Source organism: Nyctereutes procyonoides, unplaced genomic scaffold (assembly GCF_905146905.1).
Source record: "Nyctereutes procyonoides isolate TBG_1078 unplaced genomic scaffold, NYPRO_anot_genome, whole genome shotgun sequence".
Lineage (NCBI taxonomy): Eukaryota > Metazoa > Chordata > Mammalia > Carnivora > Canidae > Nyctereutes > Nyctereutes procyonoides.
In genome coordinates, this window is record NW_026575125.1 from 48897081 (window position 1) to 48922418 (window position 25338).

At 50.8% G+C, this 25338-nt stretch overlaps 1 protein-coding gene across 4 annotated transcripts; it reads left to right on the forward strand.

The window, feature by feature from the left end:
* Nucleotides 1-5711: 5711 nt before the first annotated feature.
* ZMYM3 (zinc finger MYM-type containing 3) lies at nt 5712-20600 on the forward strand. Of its 4 annotated transcripts, none has more exons than XM_055338759.1 (25): nt 5712-5847; nt 6602-7287; nt 8256-8299; nt 8616-8688; nt 9120-9414; nt 9684-9861; nt 10213-10431; nt 10726-10876; nt 11125-11240; nt 11426-11512; nt 11663-11813; nt 12111-12283; nt 12494-12659; nt 13573-13670; nt 13752-13914; nt 14199-14314; nt 14457-14631; nt 14816-14962; nt 15400-15503; nt 15825-15993; nt 16368-16519; nt 17015-17129; nt 17816-18070; nt 18899-19016; nt 19136-20600. In XM_055338759.1, exons 2-25 carry the CDS (start codon nt 6621-6623, stop codon nt 19326-19328), a joined length of 4125 nt encoding a protein of 1374 aa, XP_055194734.1. In that variant the 5' UTR covers nt 5712-5847; nt 6602-6620; the 3' UTR covers nt 19329-20600. The 4 variants fall into 4 exon arrangements, with proteins under 4 accessions (XP_055194734.1, XP_055194736.1, XP_055194735.1 ...); XM_055338761.1 differs by having other exon boundaries at nt 8622-8688; XM_055338760.1 differs by having other exon boundaries at nt 5713-5847; nt 14202-14314.
* Nucleotides 20601-25338: the final 4738 nt, after the last annotated feature.

Here is a 25338-nt window from a genome sequence, read left to right on the forward strand (position 1 = left end):
TTGCATTTCCCTGAACATCTTTTCACCTGTCTGTTGGCCATCTACAAGTCTTCTTTGGAAAAATGCCTGTTCATGTCTTCTGCCCATTTTTAAATTGGATTGTGTTTTTTGGGTGTTAAGTTTGATAAGTTTTTTTTATATATATAGATCTTGGATACTAACCCTTCCTTTATCAGATATGTCATTTGAAAATATCTTCTTTCATTCTATAGGTTACCTTTTAGTTTTGTTGATTGTTTCCTTTGCTGTGCCAAAGCTTTTTGTTTTGATGTAGTTCCAATAGTTTATTTTTGCTTTTGTTTCCCCTGCCTCAGGAGACATATCTAGGAAAGGTTGCCTCAGCCTATGTCAAAGAGGTTACTGTGCATGCTCTCTTCAGGATTTTTATGGTTTCAGGTCTCACACTTAGATACTTAATTCATTTTGATTTGTGTGTGTGTATGGTGTAAGAAAGTGGTTCAGGTTCCCCAGCACTGTCCTTTTCTCATTGGATATTCTTTCTTGCTTTGTTGAAGATTAATTGACCATATAGTTGCAAGTTTATACTAATTCCTTTTATTTTTTTAAAGATTTTATTTATTTATTAATGAGACTCACACACACACACACACACACACACACACACACACACACACACACGCAGAGGCAGAGACATAGGCAGAGGGAGAGGCAGGCTCCATGCAGGGAGCCCCATGTGGGACTCGATCCGGGGACTCCAGGACCACGCCCTGGGCCACCCTGGGCCGAAGGCAGGTGCTAAACCGCTGAGCCATCCAGGGATCCCCATATACTAATCCCTTTTAAAGAGAAAGATGAAGATTCCTTATTTTTGCCTTCTGCCTTTTCTCCTCTCTTGTTTCATCTTTGCCCTTGTTAAGCCTTACATCAGGGACGCCTGGGTGGCTTAGGGGTTGAGTGCCTGCCTTCAACTCAGGGCGTGATCCCGTGATCCAAGAGTCCCAGGATCGAGTCCCACATCGGGCTCCCTGTGGGGAGCCTGCTTCTCCCTCTGCTTGTGTATCTCCCTTCTGCCTGTGTTTCTCATGAATAAATAAAATATTTTTTAAAAAAAGCCTTACATCATACAAGTATTACTGCAATTTGAGTTCATTGGGGCTTTTTTTCCCCTCTCTCTGTCCTTTATTCACCCATTCATCAATTCATCCAATAAACATGTATAGAGTATCTATCGGAAGTATGCTAGATGCCAGAGATAGAGATGAATGAAAACTGGTCTCTGTGGTTGAAGAGCTCACAGTCTAGCATTTCCTCAATGTCTCCCTAAATACATATTTCCTTTTCTTCATTCCAGGGTACTTCAGAATGGTATAAAACATTAAATGAGAATCCATGTGCTTCCACTGTTGGTTCTAAAGAGTGAACCTCACTCTAATCAAATGATTGCCAAATAGTACTTCCATTTTTTGACTAAGTTATATGTAGGCTTGACTGTGGTGCAAAAATAAAAGTTTGACATTCAGTAGTAATTAATTTAAAAAATCATGGTACATCCAAATGATGAAATAATACAGTCATTACAGTTGTGTTGTAGAACATATTGTGCAAGAGAATTCCAATTTTGGAAAAAACACGTATGCAAAAATGACTAGAAAGATATATATCAAAAAGAACAGTGGTCATATCCAGATTTAATAGGTAGGATACAAGTGATTAGTGCTTTTTTCTTCAGACTTTTTATATTTTACAAAATTTTTACAGTGAACATTTATTTTTGTAAAGAGAAAACATGTATATATATATATATCATTATATATATAATTAAAATTAAAGAGCTCTCATGAGGACAGGGATTGAGTTTTTACCTGTCTTATAGTGCTTGCAGCACTTAGGTGCTTTATAAATGATGAATAACAAGTAATAGAATTGAGTACTATGTGATAACTAGCAAGGCCAAAAATGAAAGTGTTGAATTGCAGGCCACATTCTTAACTAACTCCCCACTCTATTCTATATTACAGCCTTTCATCTATGGCTGATACATATTCAGACCTATCAACTGTGGGCACTCTTGGCTTAGTCAAAGACCAAAATACATTTATTTATTTATTTTAAGGATATTAAGGTTTCAGAGTGCAAAGTCCCAGACCATGCATGAAGTCAGATATATTTATTTTATAATGATAATAGTAATCTATGAAGCAGTATCTATTGAAAACCTGCTATAGGGGATCCTGGGTGGCTCAGCGGTTTGGCACCTGCCTTCAGCCCTGGGTGCGATCCTAGAGTCCCAGTATCGAGTCCCACATCGGGCTTCCTGCATGGAGCCTGCTTCTCCTCTGTGTCTCTGCCTCTCTCTCTGTATGTGTCTCTCATGAATAAATAAATAAAAATTAAAAAAAGGAAACCTGCTATATGTCACAAAGGTGTACATCCCACTTAATAGCACTCCTTTGAGGTATTATCTCCAGTATTTCCTTCCAGTCTTTTTCCATGTATACATGTACAGTTGATCCTTGAAAAACAAGGTGGTAGGGGTGCTGACCACTCTGTGGTTGAAAATTCAAATATAAGTTTTGACTCCCCCAAAACTTAACTACTATGGTTGACCAGGAAGCCTTACCAATAACATAAATAGTTGATAAACACATATTTTGTATATGTATTATATACTTTACACTTACAATAACGTAAGCTAGATAAAAGAAAATATTAGGAAAATCATAAGGAAAGGACAATACACTTACAGTACTATACAGTATTGGAAAAAATTCATGTACAAGTGGGCCCATGCAGTTGAAACCCATGTTGTTCATAGGTCAACTGTATATAGGATTTCTGTACAAAGTTAGCATCATATTTTAACTCCTTTTTAGACAATGTAACATGGGGACATCTGGCTGGCTCAGTCAGTAGAGCACAGGCCTCTTGATCTTAGGGTTGTAAGTTCAAGGTCCATATTGGGTGTAGAGATTTCTCAAAAACAAAAGTAAAAAATGTAACATATCAGGAACATTTTTGTGTCAGTTCTTTTAATAGACTAAAGTCTATTTTTAGAACAGTTTTAGTTTTACAGCACAAGTGAGCTGAAAGTACAGAGAGTTCTCATATATTCCCTTTGCACCCCATGCCCACCCTCCTGGCACAGCCTCCCTCTTTAAACAGCCCTTACCAGAATGGTACATTTGTTACAATGGGTGACACACCATTATCATGCAAAGCCCATAGTTTACATAGAGTTTACTTTTGGTGTTGTACATTCTATGAGTTTTGATAATGCATGACATGCATCCATCATTATAGTACCATACAAAATAGTCTCACTGCCCTAAAGATGGTCTGTGCTGTGCCGCCATTGGTTCTTTTTTTTTTTTAATGTAACCACATTTTAATGAGTATGTCTGTTGCCTGAATAGAGACAAAAACTGATTTAACCAATCCCGTTACTGGACATTTCTATTGCTTTCTTATCTCTGTTTTAAAGGTGAGAAAACTAAGACCTAGTGACTTGACAAGTGACTTGTCCTAAGTCAACCAGCTAAAAAGTGAGAATTGAGATCAGAATCCTCGTCTGTCTCAGGGCACACATACTTTTTTTTTTAAAGATTTATTTTTATTTTATGATAGAGAGACAGACAGGCAGAGGGAGAAGCAGGCTTCATGCCAGGAGTCCGACGCGGGACTCGATCCGGGGCCTCCAGGACCGCACCCTGGGCCAAAGGCAGGCGCCAAACCGCTGAGCCACCCAGGGATCCCCCAGCCCACATACTTCTATGCAACCACAGTGCCTCTGAATTAGTAATACACAATTTATCCCTCCTCAGTCTGTCCCCCTTCAACTTGAAACCAGGCGTTCTCCACAACCAGACCAGCCAAGGATCCAACCATGTGTTGAGAAGGGCAGGCAATATAAAAGATTGGTGGATTAACTGAGGTCGAACAAATGGGGAGGTACAAAGACATAGAAATAAGCAGAAGGTGGGAAATGGGTACACAGAATACCCCTTAAAATCTAAAGGAAGCTGGGTTTCGGAAACCTGAAGGGGAAAACTCTTGCTCTTATCTCTGTATACAGGAGAGAGCAAAGAGAATCTCAAGGCCATGTGGGGAGCCCGGAAAGATTAAGGTGTCTGGGAAAGTGCATGAGACAAGGGAGGATAAAACTCCCTAGGACTATAAGGCTAGGGAGGCTTAATGTGGGAAGGAAGGCCCAGAGCAAAGAGATAAGCTAGAGCAGGTACCGGACAGCAAACCTATGCGTTCCTAAATCCGTGACACGACTCTCCTCTGGCCTGAGCCTCCTCCAGTATCTCAGATACTAAAAGCTCTCCAGCCCTTAGGGGTTGGAAGAGGAAAGTAGGGGGCGGGGACTGCAAAGTGCTCTAACTATAATGGGGACTGAGAAAGGATCCTGGCACACATTTTTTAAAAAACCGGTAGGCCTAAAGCTAATGCCCCCTCCCCCTACCCCACTTCTCAAGCTTCACCCTCAGCCACACCCACATGCTAAGGACCATCCTGGAGGAGGAGGGACGGAGGGGGGGAAAGCGTGTGCGCGCGCGCGTGCGTGCTTGTGCCTACGAGAGGCAGAGACAGAATGAGACAAAAAGAGACCCGGAGAGAGAGAGAGAGAGAGAGAGAGAGAGAGAGAGAGAGAGAGAGAGAGAGAGAGAGAGAGAGAAAAGAAGAAGAAGAAGAAGGAGGAGGAGGAGGAGGAGGAGGAGCAGGAGGAGGAGGAAAGAGACGGGGACAGAAAGAGGGAGGGAGGGAGGGAGGGAGGGAGAGGCACTGAGAGAAAGGAGGAAACGGAGCTATCGGCTTCGGTGAGGAAAACTACTGAAGAGATAACGCAGGGAGCTCCTGCAGGAAGACTCGGGGAGAACATCCCAGAACTTACCCCAAGACCGTTGAGGGAGTGGGGGAGTATCTTTGCTGGGCCTGGTTTTGGGGTCATCAGGCTGTAACGGTTACTGCATAGGCATTGTCACTGAGCCAGAGTCATTTAACCCGCCCTGGGTGGCTGGAGACCAAGCTTTAGACACCCCACAACTATGACATTCATAATGGTTAGGGGAGCTCAAGGCTGCAGACAAGGGAAGGAGGGGCACGTGAGGGTTGGGTCCCTGCCTCCCCCTCCAACTCCGCTGTCACTCATTACCCCAACAGTCGCCCAGGGGGCGGGCCCGGGAGAGGTGGGGTTGGGGGGAGGGTAATCTTGGCAGGCGCCTGCTGCATGGCGTAGGTAGGCACTGTTGAGGGGGTGCGGACGCTGGGGGGTTGAACACGAGTGGGAAGCGAAGAGACACGGGGAGGGGGAGGGGGCCGGGAACCATTTGAATGAGAGGAGGGGATCACGGGTAGAGTGGGCTCTAGGAGGTAGGGCGGGCACGGGTGTGACGGGGGGGGGTTGGTGGTGGCAAGGGGGAGAAGACTCTTGAACCAGGTGAGAGAAGCAGGTGCGTAGATCTATTTTTTGTGGGTTAGTGTACTTGGCCATTCTGTGGAGAGGAGGTGCTGCCTTTCCCGAGGGCGGGCTTCAAAGCTCCAGAGGCTATCTTTTCCTCAAGTAACGGGGCCCCGGGCGGGGGCTCAAGCTCCATCTCCAACGACTACGCTCCACTCCGCAATTTCCAGGCGGCCACTGGGCTGGGAGTCTCGCGCCGGGGGCCGGCGCTGTCTCGCGAGCCCCCTCCATGAGCCAGCCAATGGGGTTGGTTCCTGGCGCCGCCCGCCCGCCTGGTGCAGAGCGCTGGGCGCTGTGAGCGGCGCTGCCATTTAAAGGGGCCGCGACCCCTGTCCTGGCTGCTAGGGAGGGAGGTGGAGAAGGAGCGCGGGGCCGTCGCTGTCTGCAGTTCTAGGCTTGTAGCCGTTACACTAACCCTGCCGCAGGTAGGGGTCGGGCCTGATCAAGCCGAACCGAACCTGCTGGCGGGATCTCGCAGTAGCTGGGGGGGGGGGTGTCTAAGAAGAGATCGTAGCTCCAAAATGTCTTCCTGTAAATGCCTGAGATGGGGGGTGGGCAACAGGAGAAGGAGGACTAGGGGAGCAATAGGAAGGGGGGACGGGGCTGAGGAAGTGGGCGACCCTGAAAGGTAACTGGGGGGGAGGGGTTAGGAAGGGTAGTTTGTGGGGGCGAAGGAAGGGCTGAGGGAAGACCTTGCAACGCGGGGAGGGGGGGTGGGGCCAGACAGGGTGGGTAAAGACAGGGGAGCTGGGGGGCTCCAGGGGAGAGAGGAGGGGATAGCAACTGAGACCGCGGGGGTGGGAAAAGCTCTTGGTGGCAAAGGCCCTAGGAGACTCTAAGGGGGCGTTCAGCCCGAGTTGGGGGGGAGTGAAAGGTAAGGGGGGAGGGGAACTGGGAGTTGCAGTGGGGTGGCGGGGACAGGCGGGAGGGTGGAACGACGGACTGCCTGGCGAGTGTGGGCACCGGGCCAGGGCGGGGAACGCCTCTCCCCACAGGGGGCGCTGTATGGGGTGGGGGGAGTGGTCATTCGGACTAAAGCCGATGGAAATGCTTGTCGGTTGTGGTTGGGGCTGTTCATGAGAAATCAAGTGGATGATGGGGTGTGTCCCAGAACCTATATAAGAAGGAATTCTGGTGAAGACCACCTCTTCTGCCCCCTCTTCTACTCCTAATCTACAGCCCATATCGAGTCATCCTCATGGACCCCAGTGATTTCCCCAGTCCGTTTGACCCATTGACCCTACCAGAGAAGCCCTTGGCTGGAGACCTCCCAGTAGACATGGAATTTGGAGAGGACCTACTGGAATCCCAGACTGCCCCAACTCGAGGATGGGCACCCCCTGGCCCTTCTCCATCCTCAGGAGCCCTGGACCTGCTTGACACCCCCGCTGGCCTGGAAAAAGACCCTGGAGTCCTGGATGGAGCCACTGAGCTGCTGGGGCTTGGGGGGCTGCTTTATAAAGCCCCCTCCCCCCCAGAGGTGGACCACGGTCCTGAGGGGACCCTTGCATGGGATGCAGGAGACCAGACCCTAGAGCCTGGACCAGGGGGCCAGACCCCTGAGGTGGTACCACCTGAGCCAGGGGCTGGGGCAAATCCCTCTTCACCTGAGGGGCTACTAGAGCCTTTGGCTCCAGATTTGCCAATAACACTGCAGTCCCCCCATATTGAAGATGAGGAGACCACCAACATAGCTACAGGGAGAAGGGGTTCCCCTGGACAGGAGGAGGAGCTTCCCCAAGGGCAGCCACAGAGCCCAAATGGTCCCCCCAGCCCTTCAATGGGAGAGACTCTGGGGGATGGAATCAACAGTTCTCAGACCAAACCTGGGGGCCCTAGCCCTCCTGCACACCCTTCCTTGCCAGGTAGGTTGCCTAATCAGCTGGAGAATACAGGATGGTGAGAGGGTAGGGATAAGGAGGCCATGGTTGTATGTTTGGAGGAGGAGGAGGAGGAGGGTGGAGGGATGAGAGTAGGGAGATATAGAGAGTATAGAGGAGTTGGGAGTTTGGAAGGGGGTGTGTGGCAAAGATTAAGGAAAGTAGGGGTAGGGAGGCAGCTCAGTGACTGTGGGAGAGGAATAGGGGTGAGGTTTCAGGGGGTGTGTTGGGAAGAGTGGATTTGTTGGGAGACATTCCCTTTTTCTTACCCCAGTAAGCTGTTGGTGCCAGGGTCCTTCCTTCAGAATTTGGAGAGGACACCCTGCTTCTTGGTGCTAAGATCCTTGCAGCTATTTTGTTCTAGAGGATAGCAGGGTTTCTGGGTTTGATGAATGGTAACTGGGTTCTGGAGCCACCAACAGTATGGTGATTTCAGGGGAATGGGAGAAATGCAGAGCCTGGAATTGTGTCTCTGATACAATTCAGAGGGACAGTCTGAACTTGAGAGGCTCTCATTTTCCCCCTGTTCTTCCTCTCCCAGGTTGTGACCAGGGTCTTAGGGCTTATATAACCACCTGAGTCCAGGGGAACCTATCCATACGTTAATCTGTCTTCCCCCTCCCTACATTTCGGTGGTTGCATTTGTTTTTGTTAGTGAACTACAAATTTTCTGATGAAAGATGTGCATTACCTGATTTTACTTAACTCCCAATGATTGGGACAGGCTGGTGGGGAGGCTAGGATTATTTTTTTTTCTTGGAGAACAGCCACCCCCTCCCCTTAGTGCAGAGCTCGAGGTAACCCTGAGAGGGGCCCCAAGAAGCCACAGGCACTTGAGTTTTCCCTTTCAGTTCTGAGCAAGTCTTTCCCCAGGAATGGAGGCAGAGGTTGGGCCAGGGAGGGAGTAGTGAGGGCAAGCTCAAGATTTAGGCTGATTTCTGTTTCCTTTGCAGGAGACGGCCTGACTGGGAAGGCGAGTGAGAAGCCTCCTGAAAGGGTGAGGGGGGAGGGGATTGGAAGGAGTCTGGTTCCCCCTATAGCTCTGGGAAGGACAGACCCTTCATTTTCCCTCCCAGATGTTGTTCTATGGAGGGTGTGTGTGAGGAGAGTTAGGAGGAGGGAGGGAGCTCTTATGTCTCCTGCTTCTTAAGGAGAAAGTCCAGCCTCCTTTTCTTCCCTCCTCCTAAGGGCTGGGCCAAGGGTCCCTATTCTCCTTTCCTCCTCCCATCTCTGTACCCCCCCACCCTGCACTAGTGCAGCAGGCCCTTTAGCCTGCCCCTGGTGTCAGCTTTCCTCCCTCCCATGTTTCTAAGGTACAGAAGAGAAGCGAGCGTGTTAGAAGAGTAGAGCCTCCAAAACCTGAGGTTGTGGATTCCACTGAGAGCAGTGAGTAGGACTTGAGGAAGTGTGACTATGTGGGATGTGGCGGGCCACAGATCCCCTGGTTCCTGTGGTGCTGCGCCCTACAGAGTGTGAAGTGCCTGTCTCTGCTGTGGGTTGGCACGGGAACCAGGGGCAGTAGGGGAAATTGAAAACAACAGCAGCGAGAATGGAGTTTCCTGTTTCAGCTGAGCCATCCCTGTCTCAGAGTCTTCTCACTCAGAGCCCTTCTCAGGAGATCCTGGAGTTAACTGAGGGAGAGTGACACCAGTGGCTTGAGATACCAGTGTAATGGGCGTGGGGGTGGAAAGGCAGGACCCGGGGGATGGGGAATCACTTGGGAACCCGGTATCAGCTGAGCTACCTGTTGGCTGGGGGATGGCCAGAGACCTGGTCCAGCAGCCTTTGCTCCCTGCCCCCTCTCCCCACCTCCTCAGTTCCAGTGTCAGATGAGGATTCTGATGCCATGGTAGATGACCCCAACGATGAGGACTTTGTGCCATTCCGGCCCCGGCGTTCCCCTCGCATGTCCCTACGCTCAAGCGTGGCACAGAGGGCCGGGCGCTCTGCGGTAGGCGCCAAGATGACCTGTGCGCATTGCCGGACGCCACTGCAGAAGGGCCAGACTGCCTACCAGCGCAAGGGGCTGCCTCAGCTTTTCTGCTCTTCATCCTGTCTCACCACTTTCTCTAAGAAGCCTTCGGGCAAAAAGACCTGTACCTTCTGCAAGAAGTATGTGAAGGCCCCAGGTGTGGGGAGGGCGAGGGAGCAGGCTGAGAATATTGGGTGAGGCAGAGACCATGTTGGCAAGAGCCTAGCAGAGCAGAACTGGGAGAGAGGCAGTGGAGGGAGCCCCCCCACCAAAGTAGAGAATATTTGGGGCCCCATTGTGGTCATTGGCCCCCCAACACCCGATCCCCAGCCCCCAGGAGGGATGGGAGTTGATGAAAGGAGAGGGTGGTGCCTAGTGAATGAATACTGAAACCTGTTCCCACCTCCAGGGAGATCTGGAACACCAAGGACTCCGTTGTGGCACAGACTGGTTCAGGAGGCTCCTTCCATGAGTTCTGTACATCTGTCTGTCTCTCCCTGTATGAGGCCCAGCAGCAGCGCCCAATCCCCCAGTCTGGGGATCCCGCTGATGCCACTCGCTGCAGCATATGCCAGAAGACTGGAGAGGTGAGGAAGCTCGATCGGGGCTGATTTGCAGAGCCTGGCTAGCCCTGACCTGCCCCTGCACTCTTGGGGCTGCAGGGCCCAGGCCCTGTGGAAGAGGGGAGTGGGGAGGAGAGGCAACCATCGTGAGGGAGCATATTCGAGGATAGAGCTTCTCCAGGATGTATGCAGCCGGCCTTCCTTGCCTCCTGGGACCTCACCATCAAGTCGGCAGCCTGATGTGCAGGTTGGGGGGTCCCTGGGCCCACTGTCTGCTGTGAAGGTGTAGGGTGAGGCGGGGTGGGCCATCCTTGCTTTGGGGTGGGTGGTGGTGCCCAGGCCCTAGCTCAAGGTGTGCATGTGTGTGTATGGCAGGTCCTGCACGAGGTCAGCAATGGCAGCGTGGTGCACCGGCTCTGCAGCGACTCTTGCTTCTCCAAATTCCGCGCCAACAAGGGACTGAAAACCAACTGTTGTGACCAGTGCGGGGCTTACATCTATACCAAGACCGGGAGCCCTGGCCCTGAGCTCCTCTTCCACGAGGGCCAACAAAAGCGGTTCTGCAACACAACCTGCTTGGGGGCGTACAAGAAGGTGGGGCCGAGGGAGTAGTTTGTTAGAGGGCTGTGGAAGGGGGTGCGGTTCCCGGGTGATGAATAAAGGTGCCTGATAGGGTCGAGGGTTGGGAGGAATAAAACAAATAAAGGGGGCTTCGATTGTATCTGTTATGTTTTATTTTTGAAGCTGGCTGGTGGACACACAGGTCTTTGTTATATCATCACCTATACTTTTTTTTGTATGCCTGAAATCTTTCATGTTTTACCAAATTTCACAAATAAAAGTGAAGGGACAAATCCAGCCTCAGCCTCTCCTTCCCCATCCTCACAGAAAAACACACGTGTGTACCCATGTGTCTGGTGCAAGACTCTCTGTAAGAACTTTGAGATGCTATCACATGTGGATCGTAATGGCAAGACCAGCTTGTTCTGTTCCCTGTGCTGTACCACCTCTTACAAAGTGAAGCAGGCAGGGCTCACTGGTAGGTGCAAAGCCCTCTTCTCTGAGACCCCTGCTGGCCTTCCTTCTACCTCCCATACTCCCCTCTTCTAAAGTAATCCCTGCCGCCCGACCTCAGCCCCGGGCCACATCTTCCCGTGGGTTTCCTGTTCCACCTCTGCCCTGCCTTACACCTTCTGTGTGCTCTCTCTTTCTCTGTCTCTCTCTTTCTGTCTCTCTCTCTGTCTCTCTCTCTGTCTCTCTCTCTCCCCCTTTCTCTCTGTGCCCCAGGCCCTCCCCGACCCTGCAGCTTCTGCCGCCGCAGCCTCTCTGACCCCTGTTACTACAACAAGGTTGATCGCACAGTCTACCAATTCTGCAGCCCCAGCTGCTGGACCAAGTTCCAGGTACTCCAAACCCTGGACCAGGGATTAAAGAAGGGTGTGGTGACAGAGAATGGGGATGAGAGAATTGGGGTAGGTAGCCCTGGGCAGAGCAAAGAACAAGCCCGACCCCCTCCCCTCACCCTTCCCCACCACCACCACCACCACCACCACCACACACCTCCCTTACTTGTCTTCCTTCCCTCCAGCGCACAAGTCCCGAGGGGGGCATTCATCTGAGCTGTCACTACTGCCACAGCCTCTTCAGTGGCAAGCCTGAGGTCTTGGACTGGCAGGTAAGACCCCCGCCCATCCCCCGCCCCGCAACAATGACATCTGGTCTGGCCACACCACCAGACATCTGCCTGAAGGGCTCTTTCCACTTGGCTATCACCAGACCCAGATGTCACAGCTCTATCCTCCCTGCCCCTGTGCCCTCATCTCAGGACCAGGTGTTCCAGTTCTGCTGCCGGGATTGCTGTGAGGACTTCAAGCGGCTTCGGGGTGTGGTGTCCCAGTGTGAGCACTGCCGGCAGGAGAAACTCCTGCATGAGAAACTCCGATTCAGTGGGGTGGAGAAGAGCTTCTGCAGCGAAGGTAAGGAGGTGGGGAAGGGGCAGAGAGCCCTGTAACCTCACCCCTCTCCACGGACTGGGCAGGGAAGGGAGGGCTCGAAGTGTGGCCTGTGGGGCACATTCTGGGCACATTCTGCTCAGAATGCACTCCTCTTCCCCTCCCATCTCCTCTGCTCCCCTCCCCTCCGTGTCCATCCAGAGGCTTTGGGCTCGAGAGGCTGTGGGAGCTTTTACGTGGACCACCTTGAGAAGGTGGGGTCTCGCGGGGCCCTAGGTGATCTCTGTGTCTCGGGACTCCTCCCTCTTGCCCTATTTCCAGGCTGTGTGCTGCTGTACAAACAGGACTTCACTAAGAAGCTGGGGCTGTGCTGTATCACTTGTACTTACTGCTCCCAGACCTGCCAACGGGGGGTTACCGAGCAACTGGATGGCAGCACCTGGGACTTCTGCAGCGAGGACTGCAAGAGCAAGTACCTGCTGTGGTACTGCAAGGTGAGGGGTGTGGTGCGTCAGAGAGGGGGACAGGGGCAGCAGGAAGCAGGGGCTGTAGCACTGACATGGGGGAGGTGAGTGGGCCCATCTTCAGGGAGGGGGCTCCAGCCGGCCCATCTCCCAAGGGGAGCAGCATGGCTTCTCCTTGGGGCCAAGGGCCCAGAACATTTTAAGCAGGCAGATCTGACCGTGTCCCATCGACACCCCCAGGCTGCTCGGTGCCATGCCTGTAAGCGCCAGGGGAAGCTGCTGGAGACCATCCACTGGCGCGGACAGATTCGTCATTTCTGCAACCAACAGTGTCTGCTGCGCTTTTACAGCCAGCAGAACCAACCCAATCTGGATACCCAGAGTGGGCCTGAGAGCCTTCTGAACAGTGAGTCCTAGGCAGTGGGTGGGGGTGGCACACTCTGTTAGAACCGGCCTGGACCCTTCTGACCCTGGGCCTGGCCCCTCTTTTCTTCCACTCATGATTACACCTCATCCTTGGCCAGAGCTCCTGGTACTGTGGTCTCTTGTAGCTTCTGGATGGTGCAGCTACTAGAGGGAGCCTTGTTTGAAGGTTCTTAGAGTTTGAGTCTACTGTGTCTCTATCAAGGATGTGTTTTAGGGAATGAACCCACCCAGGTGGAATGGGGGATGTGGGCACCATAGTTAGTTTTCCAAGAGAGGGAGCATCAGCATAAGCTCTACCTTTAGAGAGACTGAATACCATTGTTTCTAGAAGGTTACCTCAGCCCCTCCACTGCTTTGGGGGGATTAAGCTTCTGAGGGTCATCTGCGTGGAAGGTCTTAAATTGTGAGTTCTTGGGGAAACTATTTTTTGGTCTTCTTGGCAGCCAGGAGCAAAGAATCTTCTTGGCCCCCATTGCTGGGGCCCAGAAAAGACTAGATCTGGGCTGGCAAGGAGGGGACTTTCTAGGTATCCATTTGCATTTAGTGCAGCTCTTAATGGAGCTCTCCTGGAACAGGGGAGGAGAACTGAGAGCAAGGTCCCCAGATGAAAGCATTCATCTGTTGTTGTTGTTTTTTAAAGATTTTATTTATTTATTTATTTGAGAGAGAGAGAGAGAGAGAGAGAGAGAGAGAGAGAGAGAGAAGTACCTGCAGGGGGAGGGGCAGAGGGAGGGGCAGAGGGAGAGGGAGAAGCAGACTCCCCACTGAGCAGGGAGCCTACTGAGGGGCTCGATCCCAGGGCCCGGGATCATGACCTGAGCCTTGACCTGAGCCAAAGGCAGACTATCAATTGACTGAGCCATCCAGGCGCCCCTATCTGTTTTGATCTATAGGTCATTCTTCTGAATCAAAGCCCCAGACACCGTCTCAAACCAAAGTGGAGAACAGCAATACAGTGAAGACCCCAGAGGAAAATGGGAATCTGGGCAAGGTCAGGGCCAAAGCCGAGGGGTTGGATGGCCTCAGAAGAAAGTTTGGTGAGTTGGCAGCACTGACATTCCTGTCTCTGCAGATCCCTGCAAAGACCCGAACGTCTCCTACTGCTTCCACCCCTCCTCCACCCCCACCGCCCCCAGCAACACCCCGCAAAAACAAAGCTGCCATGTGTAAGCCACTGATGCAGAATCGGGGGGTTTCCTGCAAGGTGGAGATGAAGTCCAAAGGGAGTCAAACAGGTGAGCTGGGGTACCTAGACATCGTGGGCTGTGCATTCTGTAGTCCTAGGTCTCCAGTCCTGTGCTCAGGAACCAGATAAAGGTTTTTTTTTTTTAAGGTGGCTGAGGTATGGTGCATATAGTTGTCCTAGATCTATAGAGTTATCTCTCAACCTTTGGTGCGAGGGCAGGTTTGTCACGCTGAGTGGGTGTTAGAGCTTTTTGGGGCAACGAGCAAGCATCAGGTCCCAGGCCAGCTGTGATAGATCTGGCAGGGGCTCTGAGCAGACCCCCTCTCTTGTCAGCAGAAGAGTGGAAGCCCCAGGTGATTGTGCTGCCCATCCCAGTGCCCATCTTCGTGCCAGTGCCTATGCATCTGTACTGCCAGAAAGTCCCGGTGCCTTTCTCAATGCCCATCCCGGTAATTCTCCCTGCCCTTCGGCCGCGGTTTTTTCTACTCACTTCAGGACCAAGACCTACCCTCCTCCACACTCTGCCAGCTGCCCCCACCCACCACGTGCCACTGCCGGTTATTGGTGGCTAGTTGGAATGTGTGCCTCCAGGTACCCGTGCCCATGTTCCTACCCACTACCTTGGAGAGCACAGACAAGATTGTGGAGACCATCGAGGAGCTGAAGGTGAAGATCCCTTCCAACCCCTTGGAGGCCGACATCCTGGCTATGGCAGAAATGATTGCAGAGGCTGAGGAGTTAGACAAGGCCTCATCTGACCTTTGTGGTATGCCATGGATGGTGGTAATGAGGGACACAGGGTGCTACCAGTCTTTCTCAGCCTCAGGGGGTGGAACGTGGTGATCATGGTGCCTTCCCGGGACTAGGGAGTAGTTGGGAGCAGCCCCTGAAGGCCTGTGACATCACTGGGTAGGAGTTGCGGTGATTAAGCCACCTTCTCTGCCTCCCAGATCTTGTGAGCAACCAGAGTGCAGAGGGGCTTCTGGAAGACTGTGACCTGTTTGGGCCAGCTCGAGATGATGTCCTAGCCATGGCCGTCAAGATGGCCAATGTCTTGGATGAGCCTGGGCAAGATTTGGAGGCGGACTTCCCCAAGAGTGAGTAGAATGCAAAGTGTGTCCAGTGAATACAGTAGCATTCTGTGCCATCAGGCAACCTGAGCATGACCTTAAACAGTGTTCCTTGTGACCTGGGGCCGAAAGGCTCTCCTGGGGACTTAGTGCCAGAGATACTGCAACAGGTATGCCATTTTACAGTTGGGTCTTGCACTTCTCTTCAGTCATGGTAAGGCACAGAACCTAAAACTTACCATCTTACCCATGTTTAAGTGTGCAGCTCAGTAGTGTTATGAACACTCCCATCATCATGAGTTTTGGTGTTTGTGTGCCCCTGAGTGTGTTCTTGGGATGACTTTGCTGGTTCTTCTTGCAGACAGTGAAGCTGTGTATGAGGCTCACCTCCAGGTGGGCAAGTGGCTCACCTCTGGGTTGAGGTCTTAAAAATTGAATTTCTTCTTCCTTTCCTCTCTTCACAGATCCTTTGGACATTAACCCTAGTGTAGACTTCCTGTTTGATTGTGGCCTTGTAGGGCCTGAGGATGTGTCTGCTGAACAAGATCTTCCCCGCACCATGAGGAAGGTGAGGGTTGGGGTGCTGGATCCACCAAAGAGGGGAGAAGGCTCAAAGAGCTTGGGAGAGGATCTCATAGCCAAGCCAGCAGCCTTAGTTTGACTGCCCTGGCCTCTGTTCTCTACCATCATGAGAACCAAGAAATAGCCAAACTTTCTCTTTCCCCAGTTCACGAGGTCACCAGTGCTGTTTCTGGGGCTCTGTGCTCTGGAGGCTAGCTGTGCTCTTACACCAATCCCCAGCTTCCCTGGTGGTCCACGCTATCCTAACTAGCTTCCATGGTGCCTGGGCCTTGCCTCAGTCACGCCTCTCTTCTCTCTCCCCGTCCAGGGTCAAAAGCGGCTGGTGCTTTCAGAGAGCTGTTCCCGGGACTCCATGAGCAGCCAGCCTAGCTGTACCGGACTCAACTACTCATACGGTGTCAATGCTTGGAAGTGCTGGGTGCAGTCAAAGTATGCCAATGGAGAAACAAGCAAGGGGGATGAGCTGCGTTTTGGCCGTAAGTACCGGGGCAGAGAGGGTGGAAGTGGAGGAAGGTACCCTATGGGGAGGAGAGTGGGGAGAGGAAGAGGAGGGCCAGTGCTGTGATTCAGCTGAGGACATGAGAGTGTCTAGAGGATAAGGCTGTGACCACCCAAGGATATCCTGTGAAGATGGGGAAAAGCTGGAGTTATAGGATAAGGGGAGAGGCCATCTAGGTTTCAAGGCTGAGGGCTTTTTTTTTCCTCTTTCTTTTTATTTTTCTTTGAGATCGGTGGGTTTGTTCTGGAGCTGGATGTGACTAAGGGATGAAAGGATTAACAATGGAGCTAAGTGCAATTCTCCATGTGCAATTTTCTTAATCCCATCCACCTCTATTGCATATCACTGCAGCCAAACCTATGCGTATCAAAGAGGATATTCTGGCCTGCTCAGCTGCTGAACTCAACTATGGTCTGGCCCAGTTTGTGAGAGAGATCACTCGACCCAATGGTGAACGATATGAACCTGATAGTATCTACTATCTGTGTCTTGGCATCCAACAGGTACCCCTTCCACACCGCCTAACTTGCCATCATTCTCCACAGAGGAGGCAGGGTCCCGCCAGAAATGATTCTGTCCCACTCCCTGTTCCTCACACTGTCTCTTACCCTGAGCAGGTCCCCTCGGTAATCCTCAGACCCATCCTACAAAGAAAGGGAAGGATGGGTAGAGCCAGATTTCTTGAGTCGGGTGGTGGTGGTGATGGTTAGTTCCCACTGAGAGAGGTGGGCTGTGCATTGTGTGACGGAGGGGGGCTGGGCTGGTGAAGAACCAGCTCTGACACATCTCCAAACTCCCTCCTCTTCTAGCAAGGCCCCAGTACCTCAGAGTGGTGGGTGTCCTCAGGAAAGAACATTCTGGGTCCCATAACCAAGCAGCTATTTCTCCCACTGCCTCCTCATCACCAAGGGCACCATGCCTGGGGCCTTCAGCATCATGTCTTTCCTCTAGAACCTAGAGTCTAGCTTTTGTATGTATGTCTGGTTTTCTTTCTTCAGTACTTGCTGGAAAATAACCGAATGGTGAATATTTTCACGGACCTTTACTACCTGACTTTCGTTCAAGAACTCAACAAGTCTCTGAGCGCTTGGCAGCCCACACTCCTCCCCAACAGTAAGGGACAGAGACATAGCAACCCCTATGCCCTTTCCTCCACAGTTTTTCAATATGCCATTCCAAGGGTTCCTGGGTTCCTTGGTCTGCCACTCTTTACAAAGGGTCGGAGGGGAGGAGTTATATACCAGAGGCCTCAGGGTTTAGAGCTAAAGGAGCCAGAGCCCCCATCCTTGGATGTGACTTAGGTCTAAAGAGCCTATCTCTGGGTCTGAAAAAGGTGGCCTAGGTTTGGTTGGTAAGTGAGGAAAGAAAAGAAGGCATTGTGGGACCACTCGAGATTTACATCTACCTGCCTATAACTTGAGGGTGATGTGAGAGGCCCCAAATGCAGGTGGAAACCATGAAAAAATCCAGTTTGGGTTGCCTAGGTAGTTCATTCAGTTAGATGTCCAACTCTTGATCTCAGCTCAGGTCTTGATCTCAGGGTCGTGAGTTCAAGCCCGGCGTTGGACTCCACCTCCATGCTGGATGTACAGCCTACTTATAAAGAAAAAAAAATCCAGTTCTGTCTCTACTCTAGCAGAGTATGGGGGAGGGGCTCTTACATGCAGTGGCCACTTACCTAAAGGGTACAGCATGGGAAATGCTTGTGAGCGGGTTATCCGGGGTCAGAAGTGGCTGGGTGTGGGTGGTGGTCCAGTCACTATCACTTCTCACTGGCCCCTTCCCCTTGACTGTTGCAGATACTGTGTTCTCCCGGGTGGAGGAAGAGCACCTCTGGGAGTGCAAGCAACTGGGGGTCTACTCGCCCTTTGTCCTCCTCAACACCCTCATGTTTTTCAACACTAAGTTTTTTGGGCTGCAGACAGCGGAGGAACACATGCAGCTCTCTTTCACCAATGTGGTCCGCCAGTCCCGCAAGTGTACCACCCCCCGGGGTACCACCAAGGTGGTGAGCATCCGCTACTACGCCCCAGTCCGCCAGAGAAAAGGGCGAGGTATGAGGCTGTGCCCACCCCCTTATCCCTGCCTGCTCTCTGCTCCCATGCTACACCATCCCCACCAGCTTGGCCCACTCCTTTGTTTCCCTACCCTTCTGTCCCTGGTCCCCATGTTCACAGAGCCAGTATGAACAGCTGGCCCTGCCACCTGCCCCAGCAGTGGCTCTTGCATAAATAGGAGGTCGCTCAGCTGCCTGTTTCCTGGCTTTCCTCAGTTCAAGGTCATTTACTTTCTCTGGGGGCAGGTGGTGCGGCCAAGGGAAGCTAGGTAGGATAGCTGTTGGGTGTGTTTGGCTGTAGGGGAGAGCTGCCAGTGTGCAGAAGAGGCTCTCCAGTGTTCTTTGGGCATGGCAGAGACTGCACCTTGATTTCCATTCTGGCCCTGGAGTGCCATGCCATCTGAGAGCAGTTTCCAAGGTCCCTGCTTTGGACCTCAGCCTCCACCGGGGTTCCACTGGGACTCATGTGCTGGGGCTGGCACTGTTGCTACTTCTCTATCCTGGAAGGTCAGCCTGACCTTGCTGGCAGGGCCTGTCTTATGAGCATGTGTGCATAACTTCTGAGGTGACTTCTTTAGGAAATCAATTTGGGAGAGTTTATAAAGAGAGGCTTTGGTGGTGAGAAACAGGGAGGCCTGCAGAGCAAACCCCTCACCCCTACAGAATGTCTGCTTGGTGTGGGGAGACTGACCGACTACTTCTGCCTTTATTTCTCTTTGAGGCTGTATTTGGTGTCGTCAGGCCTTCTGTGCCCTGGACCATGCTCTTGGAGGTGGTTTTTGCCACCGCACTTTTGATGACTCTGGGTCATTTGCCTCCTCTGTAGACACGGGTCCTGGGAAACGGAAGAGAGAAGATGAAGCCCCTATCTTAGAGCAGCGTGAGAACCGCATGAATCCCCTCCGCTGCCCTGTCAAGTTCTATGAATTCTATCTCTCAAAATGGTGAGTTGGAGGGTTTGCAGGAATGGCATCAGCATGGGGACTCCAGGGGTCCGCCTTGCCCTGGTATTGATCTCTATCCTACCACCCCTCCCCCACCCCCACTGTCCTTACCATTGCAGTCCTGAAAGCCTCCGGACTCGCAACGATGTCTTCTACCTGCAACCTGAGCGGTCCTGCATCGCTGAGTCACCTCTCTGGTATTCTGTCATCCCCATGGACCGCAGCATGTTGGAGAGTATGCTCAACCGCATTCTGGCTGTGCGTGAGATTTATGAGGAGCTGGGTCGTCCTGGGGAGGAAGACCTGGACTGAGCCCGTGTGCTATCCATGTCCGTCTGTCACACCAATATCTGTCCTGGGACGCGTCCCACAGGGCGACTGGCCCAGGAACCAATGCTACTCATTCTGAGGGGCCTCGACTGCCCTCATCCATTCCCTGCCCTCCCTAGGAACCCCTGGCTTTTACCTTCGTCCATGCCACTTGACAACCACAGGGCCCCAGTCCTCTGTACTCTGGGGCTGGGCTCCCAGTGATGGGCAAAACGCGGCGAGGCCATTTTCTTTATGCTTCAGAGCAAACCCCTTCTCCTGGGGCCAGACCCTGGATAGGGGGTTACTAGCTCTGGTGATCCTGTTGGCTTTGGGTTTCCTGACCAATCCCGCATAGGTAAAGCTCCCCAGTTCCTAGGTGCGGCCAAGGGAAGAGCCCAGCTGCCTTTTCTGCCTGTGTCCACTGCTTTCACTACTCTTCTCTGGTACCATGCTGAAGGGTCTTATATGAATGATCTGAAAGAAACTCTGAAAGTGATGAGGGGACCATCTACATAAAACACAGAGCTTATTAGATCATCTTCCCCTCCCATAAGATAACTGGTGGTTGGAACCCCCTCCCCACCCCTGCAAGCACCAAGCCTTGGTGCTGCAAGTTAAAAAAAAAAAAAAACTTCTGAATGCTTTCTTTTCCTTAAAGGCAGAAAATGACTCTAAGTACGGAGAGCTGACTCCTGTCCCCTTGGTTTATGTGTTTGTCTCTCTCTGCCATCTTAGGTTGGCATGAGCCATGATGTCAACATGCTTAGCCCCCCTTCTGTAACTGCCTCCCTTTAGTTCAATGGACAGAGTTTCCCAAGGCAAAAACTACCTTCTGACCTGGACTGGGGCTGGGTGCCCCACCCTTGTTCCTCCCCCATCGTTAAGAGTCAGGCCAAGTCTATGGGGGCCCCAGGTCATGCAGGATGGGATCTGTGGTCAAAGGATGGGTGAGGAGCCGTGGGCAGGGGTCCTGCCCCCACTGCCTCCATCTCTCTTCCCCATCTTGCCTTTGTAGCTCCAGAAAACTGTTAGTGTCCAGCAAAGGGGGTACCCAGTTCTTTCCCTGTGGCTTTGCTGTTCCCCTGCCTCCTTTTTGTGTTTTTATAACTGTCACCAGTTTAGCCACTGTTTAAATTGTATATATTGTTCTGAGGCGTCTGGCCTATCCCTTCAGTGAGCCATGGCCACCCTTGTGTTGTAGTGAGAAGCTGTTGTCATGACTAACCTTCTGTCTCTGGAATTGTTTGTTTCAAATAAAGAATTAAAATTGTCTTTTTCCTTCTCTGGGCGAGGGAGAGCAGTGTTTGGAGGCATGAGGGATATGGAGGACCAAGGCCAGACAGCCTCAAAGCTCTCGAGGGGTGAAGAAGTGAGGTGTCCCGCCCCAGTTTAAGAATCATTTGTACCTGCCTCACTGAATGAATCCACTGGGAAGATGGTCCTCTTTAAGTTTCCAAGTACTTAAAGGGAAAAAAATTCAACAGCTACCTGTTAAGGACCTACCATATTAAAGACCTAAGATGACGAGCTTCAGAGAAGACAAAGATTAATTAGACCAGGGTCCTATCCCAGCAGGCTCCCAGGATACACAGTTGAAAGACAAGCAGAATGAAATAAATCTTTTTTTTTTTTGAGATTTCATTCATTTCAGAGAGACAGAGTGAGAGAATACAAGCAGGGAGGAGGGGCAGAGGGAGAGGGGGAAGCAGATTACCCACTGAGCAGGGAGCCCGCCAAGGAGCTCAATCTCAGGACCCTGGGATCATGACCTGAGCTGAAGGCAGCAACCTAACCAACTGAGCCACACAGGCACCCCAAAATAAATCTATCTAGTGCCATGGGAGAATAGAGGAATAAGGAACTCATTTCCAGCTTATGAGGAGGTGTGTGCACTGAGCTCCCTGAGGGCGATGGCATTTGACCTGGGCCTCAGTAAGTGGGAGGGGTTGGGGGACCCACACAGTCAAAGCCACAGGGAAGGGAAGTGTGAGGCTGAGGTTTGAGGTTTTCCAGCCAGAGGAATGACTGGATCCAATCTGTTGCTTTAGGGAGGAGATCCCCACAGCAGTATAAAGGATGGGGGTGGAGGCAGGTAGGAACTGGGGCTGATAGGTTCTGTGGGCCTTGAGGGCTGTGGGGATAAAGAAGAAAGAGGATGGATTCAGATATATTTTTTAAAGGTTTTATTTATTTGAGAAACAGAACACAAGTAGAGGGAGTGGCAGGCAGAGGGAGAAAGAGAAGCAGATTCCTCGCTGAGCAGGGAACCTGACACAGAACTCGATCCCAGGATTCTGGGATCATGACCTGAGCCAAAGGCAGATGCCTAACCAACTGAGCCACCCAGGTGCCCGGATTCAGATATTTTGAAGTCTGCAGGATCTGAAGGAGAGAAAAAAAGTGAGCGTGAATCCCATATTTCTAGCCTTGACAATTAGGGGAGTGAAATACCTTTAATCAAGTTTAGAAATAAGGGCAGGGTGGTGCTATTTTGTTTTTGTTTTGCTGGGGAGTAGGAGAGGAATGGGGTTGGTAAGTTGAGGTTTTGGTCATGTTGGATTATGAGACTCTCCTGAAATACCTCGGTTCTGGCTGTGCAATATGGTGAAAGGAACACCCAAATTTGACTTTCTACTCGTGGCTCTGCCACTAAAACCTGGACAGGCCTACCTTTTTGAGCCTCACCTTAAAAAAAAAATATTTATTCATATTCTGTTGCAAAGTCCAGATGGAAAAATGGACGTGAAAGAGCAGTATCAGGGCATCTGGGTGGCTCAGTCGGTTAAGCATCTGACTCTTGATTAGGGCTCAGGTCATGGGATTGAGCCCTGCAATGGGTGTGGAGCCTGCTTAAGATTCTCTCCCTCTCCCTCTGCTCCTCACCCCCTAAAAAAAGAGAAAGAGCAGTATGGACACTAGATGCTACCGTACACACTAGGCAGTTGGAAATGTGGGTCTGAGGCTTAGAAAAGAGATAAGGTGTTTATTTTTTGGATGGGCTTTATTGGAAGTACACATGGCATGTAACCGAGTATAGGTTTAAGGGTTATGGCTATGCTGATTTGATATATTTAATATATCACAAAATGGTTACCACCATAGTGTTAGCTAACACCTCCAGCCCGTCGCAAATTACCATCTCTTTGTTTTGGGGGTGGGAACATTTAAGATCTACTCTTTTAGTGACTTTCAAGTGTATAATATTGTTGACTATAGTCACCATGCTGTACATTAGATTCCCCAGAACTTATTCATCTTATAATTGGAAATTTAGAGCCTTTGACCAAATGCTTCCTCATTTCCCCCACCCCTAGCCCCTGGAAACCATTTTACTACACCATTTTATTCTCCATTTCTATGACTTCATCTTTTTTTAGGTTCCACATCTGAGTGAGATCATACAGTGTTTGTCTTTAACCTCTTTTACTTCACATAATGCATGAGATGTCAATTTATAGGTCATCTGTAAAGAGCTAGCTAGCCTAAACTCTGGGATTGGAAAAGATCACTAAGGGAGAATTAAGAGAGAAGAGGACCAAAAAAATGGTACCTGGGAAAGTATCTCCAATTAACCAGACAATGGCACCAAGAGGGAAAAATCAGAGAAATAGGTGGAGCCCCAATCCGCCAGGTAGGACCACTTGATCAAAAGCACAAGGCCCTCGCTGTCAGGGTTATGCAAGTACAGGGTAGGCATTCCCACAACCCTGAGAGGGAGTGCCTCCTTAAACTTTGCACTCTGGGTGCCTCAATTGGCTTATCCTAGTCGTGACCCTGGAGAAGACTCACACATCAATAAAATAACCTGGATACAATGCAATTGTTACTCATTCTTTCCCAGGAAATCAAAAAAGCCCACAGAGGTGACCTGGGTGCTGGGTTTCCATGGGAATGAGCATAGTTTGTCAGGCAGAGTAGAGAGGTGGGGATCAATGTGCACAAAAGGCATGGAGGTAGAAGAGTGTCTTTAGGGGTGGGTGGTTGGGCTTCAGAAAAGGTAGAGGGTATGATAAAAAAGGGCAAGAAGTCACGGGAGATGTTGCTGAGAAAATGGGGACCAGGGTGTGAAAGGCACTGAATGCCGTGCTATGCCCTGCTATTGTGACCAACCAATCTTACTTGGCCTGGGACTTTCCCATTTTTTTCCTGTTTTTAATTTTTTTATTTTTTAAGAGGGAATCTAAGCTCAACATGGGGTTCGAGCTCATGAACCTGAGATTGAGACTCACATGCTCTAACCCACTGAGCCAGCCAGATGCCCCAGGACTTTCCCAGTTGGGTAATGAAAAGCCAACATCCTGGGAAACCCCTTGGTCCTGGCAAAGCAGGCCAGTCATATTGTATCCTCAAAGTAGTGGAAAGCCGTTAACGGATGTTTGCACAGAAATGCAAGATTCATGCTTCAAGGGGACCCTTTCATGTCTAGATGAGGTGGAGGAGGATTGGATCTGTAACTGACCGGCCAGTTACAGGAAGGCAGTGCTACAAAAATGGTTACATGCTTCACCTTTGGCATCTGGCAGACGTGAGTTCCAGTTTCCCGCTCAGCTCCCTTTTTCAAAAAATTTATTTATTCGTGAGAGATACACAGAGAGAGGCAGAGACACAGGCAGAGGGAGAAGCAGGCTCCCTGCAGGGAGCCTGATGTGGGACTCGATCCCAGGACTCTGGGATCACAACCTGAGCCAAAGGTCGACGCTCAACCACTGAGCCACTCAGGTGCCCCTCAGCCCCCTCTTTCTGAGCTGTGGGGCCTGGGCAAGTAACTTAACCTAATGTAGGCCTCAGTTTCCTAATCTGTAAAATGGGGACAACAATGCTAGTTACCTCTGCGAGGGTTGAGGAGGGCAGGAGATACCATTGAGTGCATAGCCCAGCACACAGTATGCAATTAATAAATGTCAGCTTTTCTCATCCAAATGAGCAGTTAGGAGATCATCATTGCCAGGTCCCAAGGAAGGCAGGAGCACAATGCTAATGCTAAGGGGGAGAGGAGCTGGAGAAAGATGTGGGACACAGAATTTCCAAGACTTTGTATGTTGGCAAACTATATTTTCACTTGAATGATTTTTAATTGGTGGGAATTCTCGGGGGGATCTGCATCTTTAGACTGCAGAATGAAAGGCTTTGTCTCTTGGAAAGGAAGCTGGAGGGAAAGAGAAAGGGGCAAGGGGACACCGCTGGAAAACAAAGTGTGGCTTTGAGATCCCTCAGGTGAAGGCAGAGAAACGGTGGCAGTTTCAAGGTTGATCTTGATTTCACGGGGGGGGGGGGGGGGGGAGGTGGGGGGGAGTGGGGGGGGGGGAGTCGGCGGGGTGGGGGTGGGGGAGGAAGTAGGGGTTTTGTTTTAAGCAATCTCTACCTCCAGATTCAAAAGTTGATTTTGATTTAACAGGTCAGGGCAGCCTGGGTGGCTCAGCGGTTTAGGGCTGCCTTCAGCCCAGGTCCTGATCCTGGGGACCCAGGATCGAACCCACGTTAGGCAACCTGCATGGAGCCTGCTTCTCTCTCTGCCTGTGTCTCTGCCTCTCTCTCTCTCTCTCTCTCTCTCTCTCTCTCTCTCTGTGTGTGTGTGTGTGTGTGTGTCTCATGAATCAATAAATAAAATCTTTAAAAAAAAAGATTTAACAGGTCAGGAGCGTGGGTTTTTTTGTTTTTGTTTTTGTTTTTTTTTTTCATTTTTGTTTTTAAGCAATCTCTCCATCCAGTGTGGGGCTCAAACTCACAACTCCAAGATCAAGAGTCATGTGCTCTACCCACTGAGCCAGCCAGGAGCCCCCTTTTGAAATTTGTATTCTATTTTGTCAGGTAGAGGTTCTGAATAACCATTTCTCGCTTCTCACTGTCTTTCCTGCACTCTCCAAAGTATCTTGCGGATGGACAGTTTCTGAATCTTGCTCCAGGCGGAGCTCCTTGGAGAAGCCCTCTCCCTCCAGACTGCCCTTCTGTCTGAGCACAGGACAGCCTCTTCCTCAACGTCCATCATTCCTCTCTCTTAACCTTAGGGATC

Coding starts and splice junctions, on each gene's coding strand:
- ZMYM3 (XM_055338759.1), top strand. CDS start 6,621: ATGGACCCCAGTGATTTCCCCAGTCCGTTTGACCCATTGACCCTACCA. Junction 13,671..13,751: donor AAAATGGGAATCTGGGCAAG/GTCAGGGCCAAA, acceptor CTGTCTCTGCAG/ATCCCTGCAAAGACCCGAAC. Junction 19,017..19,135: donor GAATTCTATCTCTCAAAATG/GTGAGTTGGAGG, acceptor TTACCATTGCAG/TCCTGAAAGCCTCCGGACTC.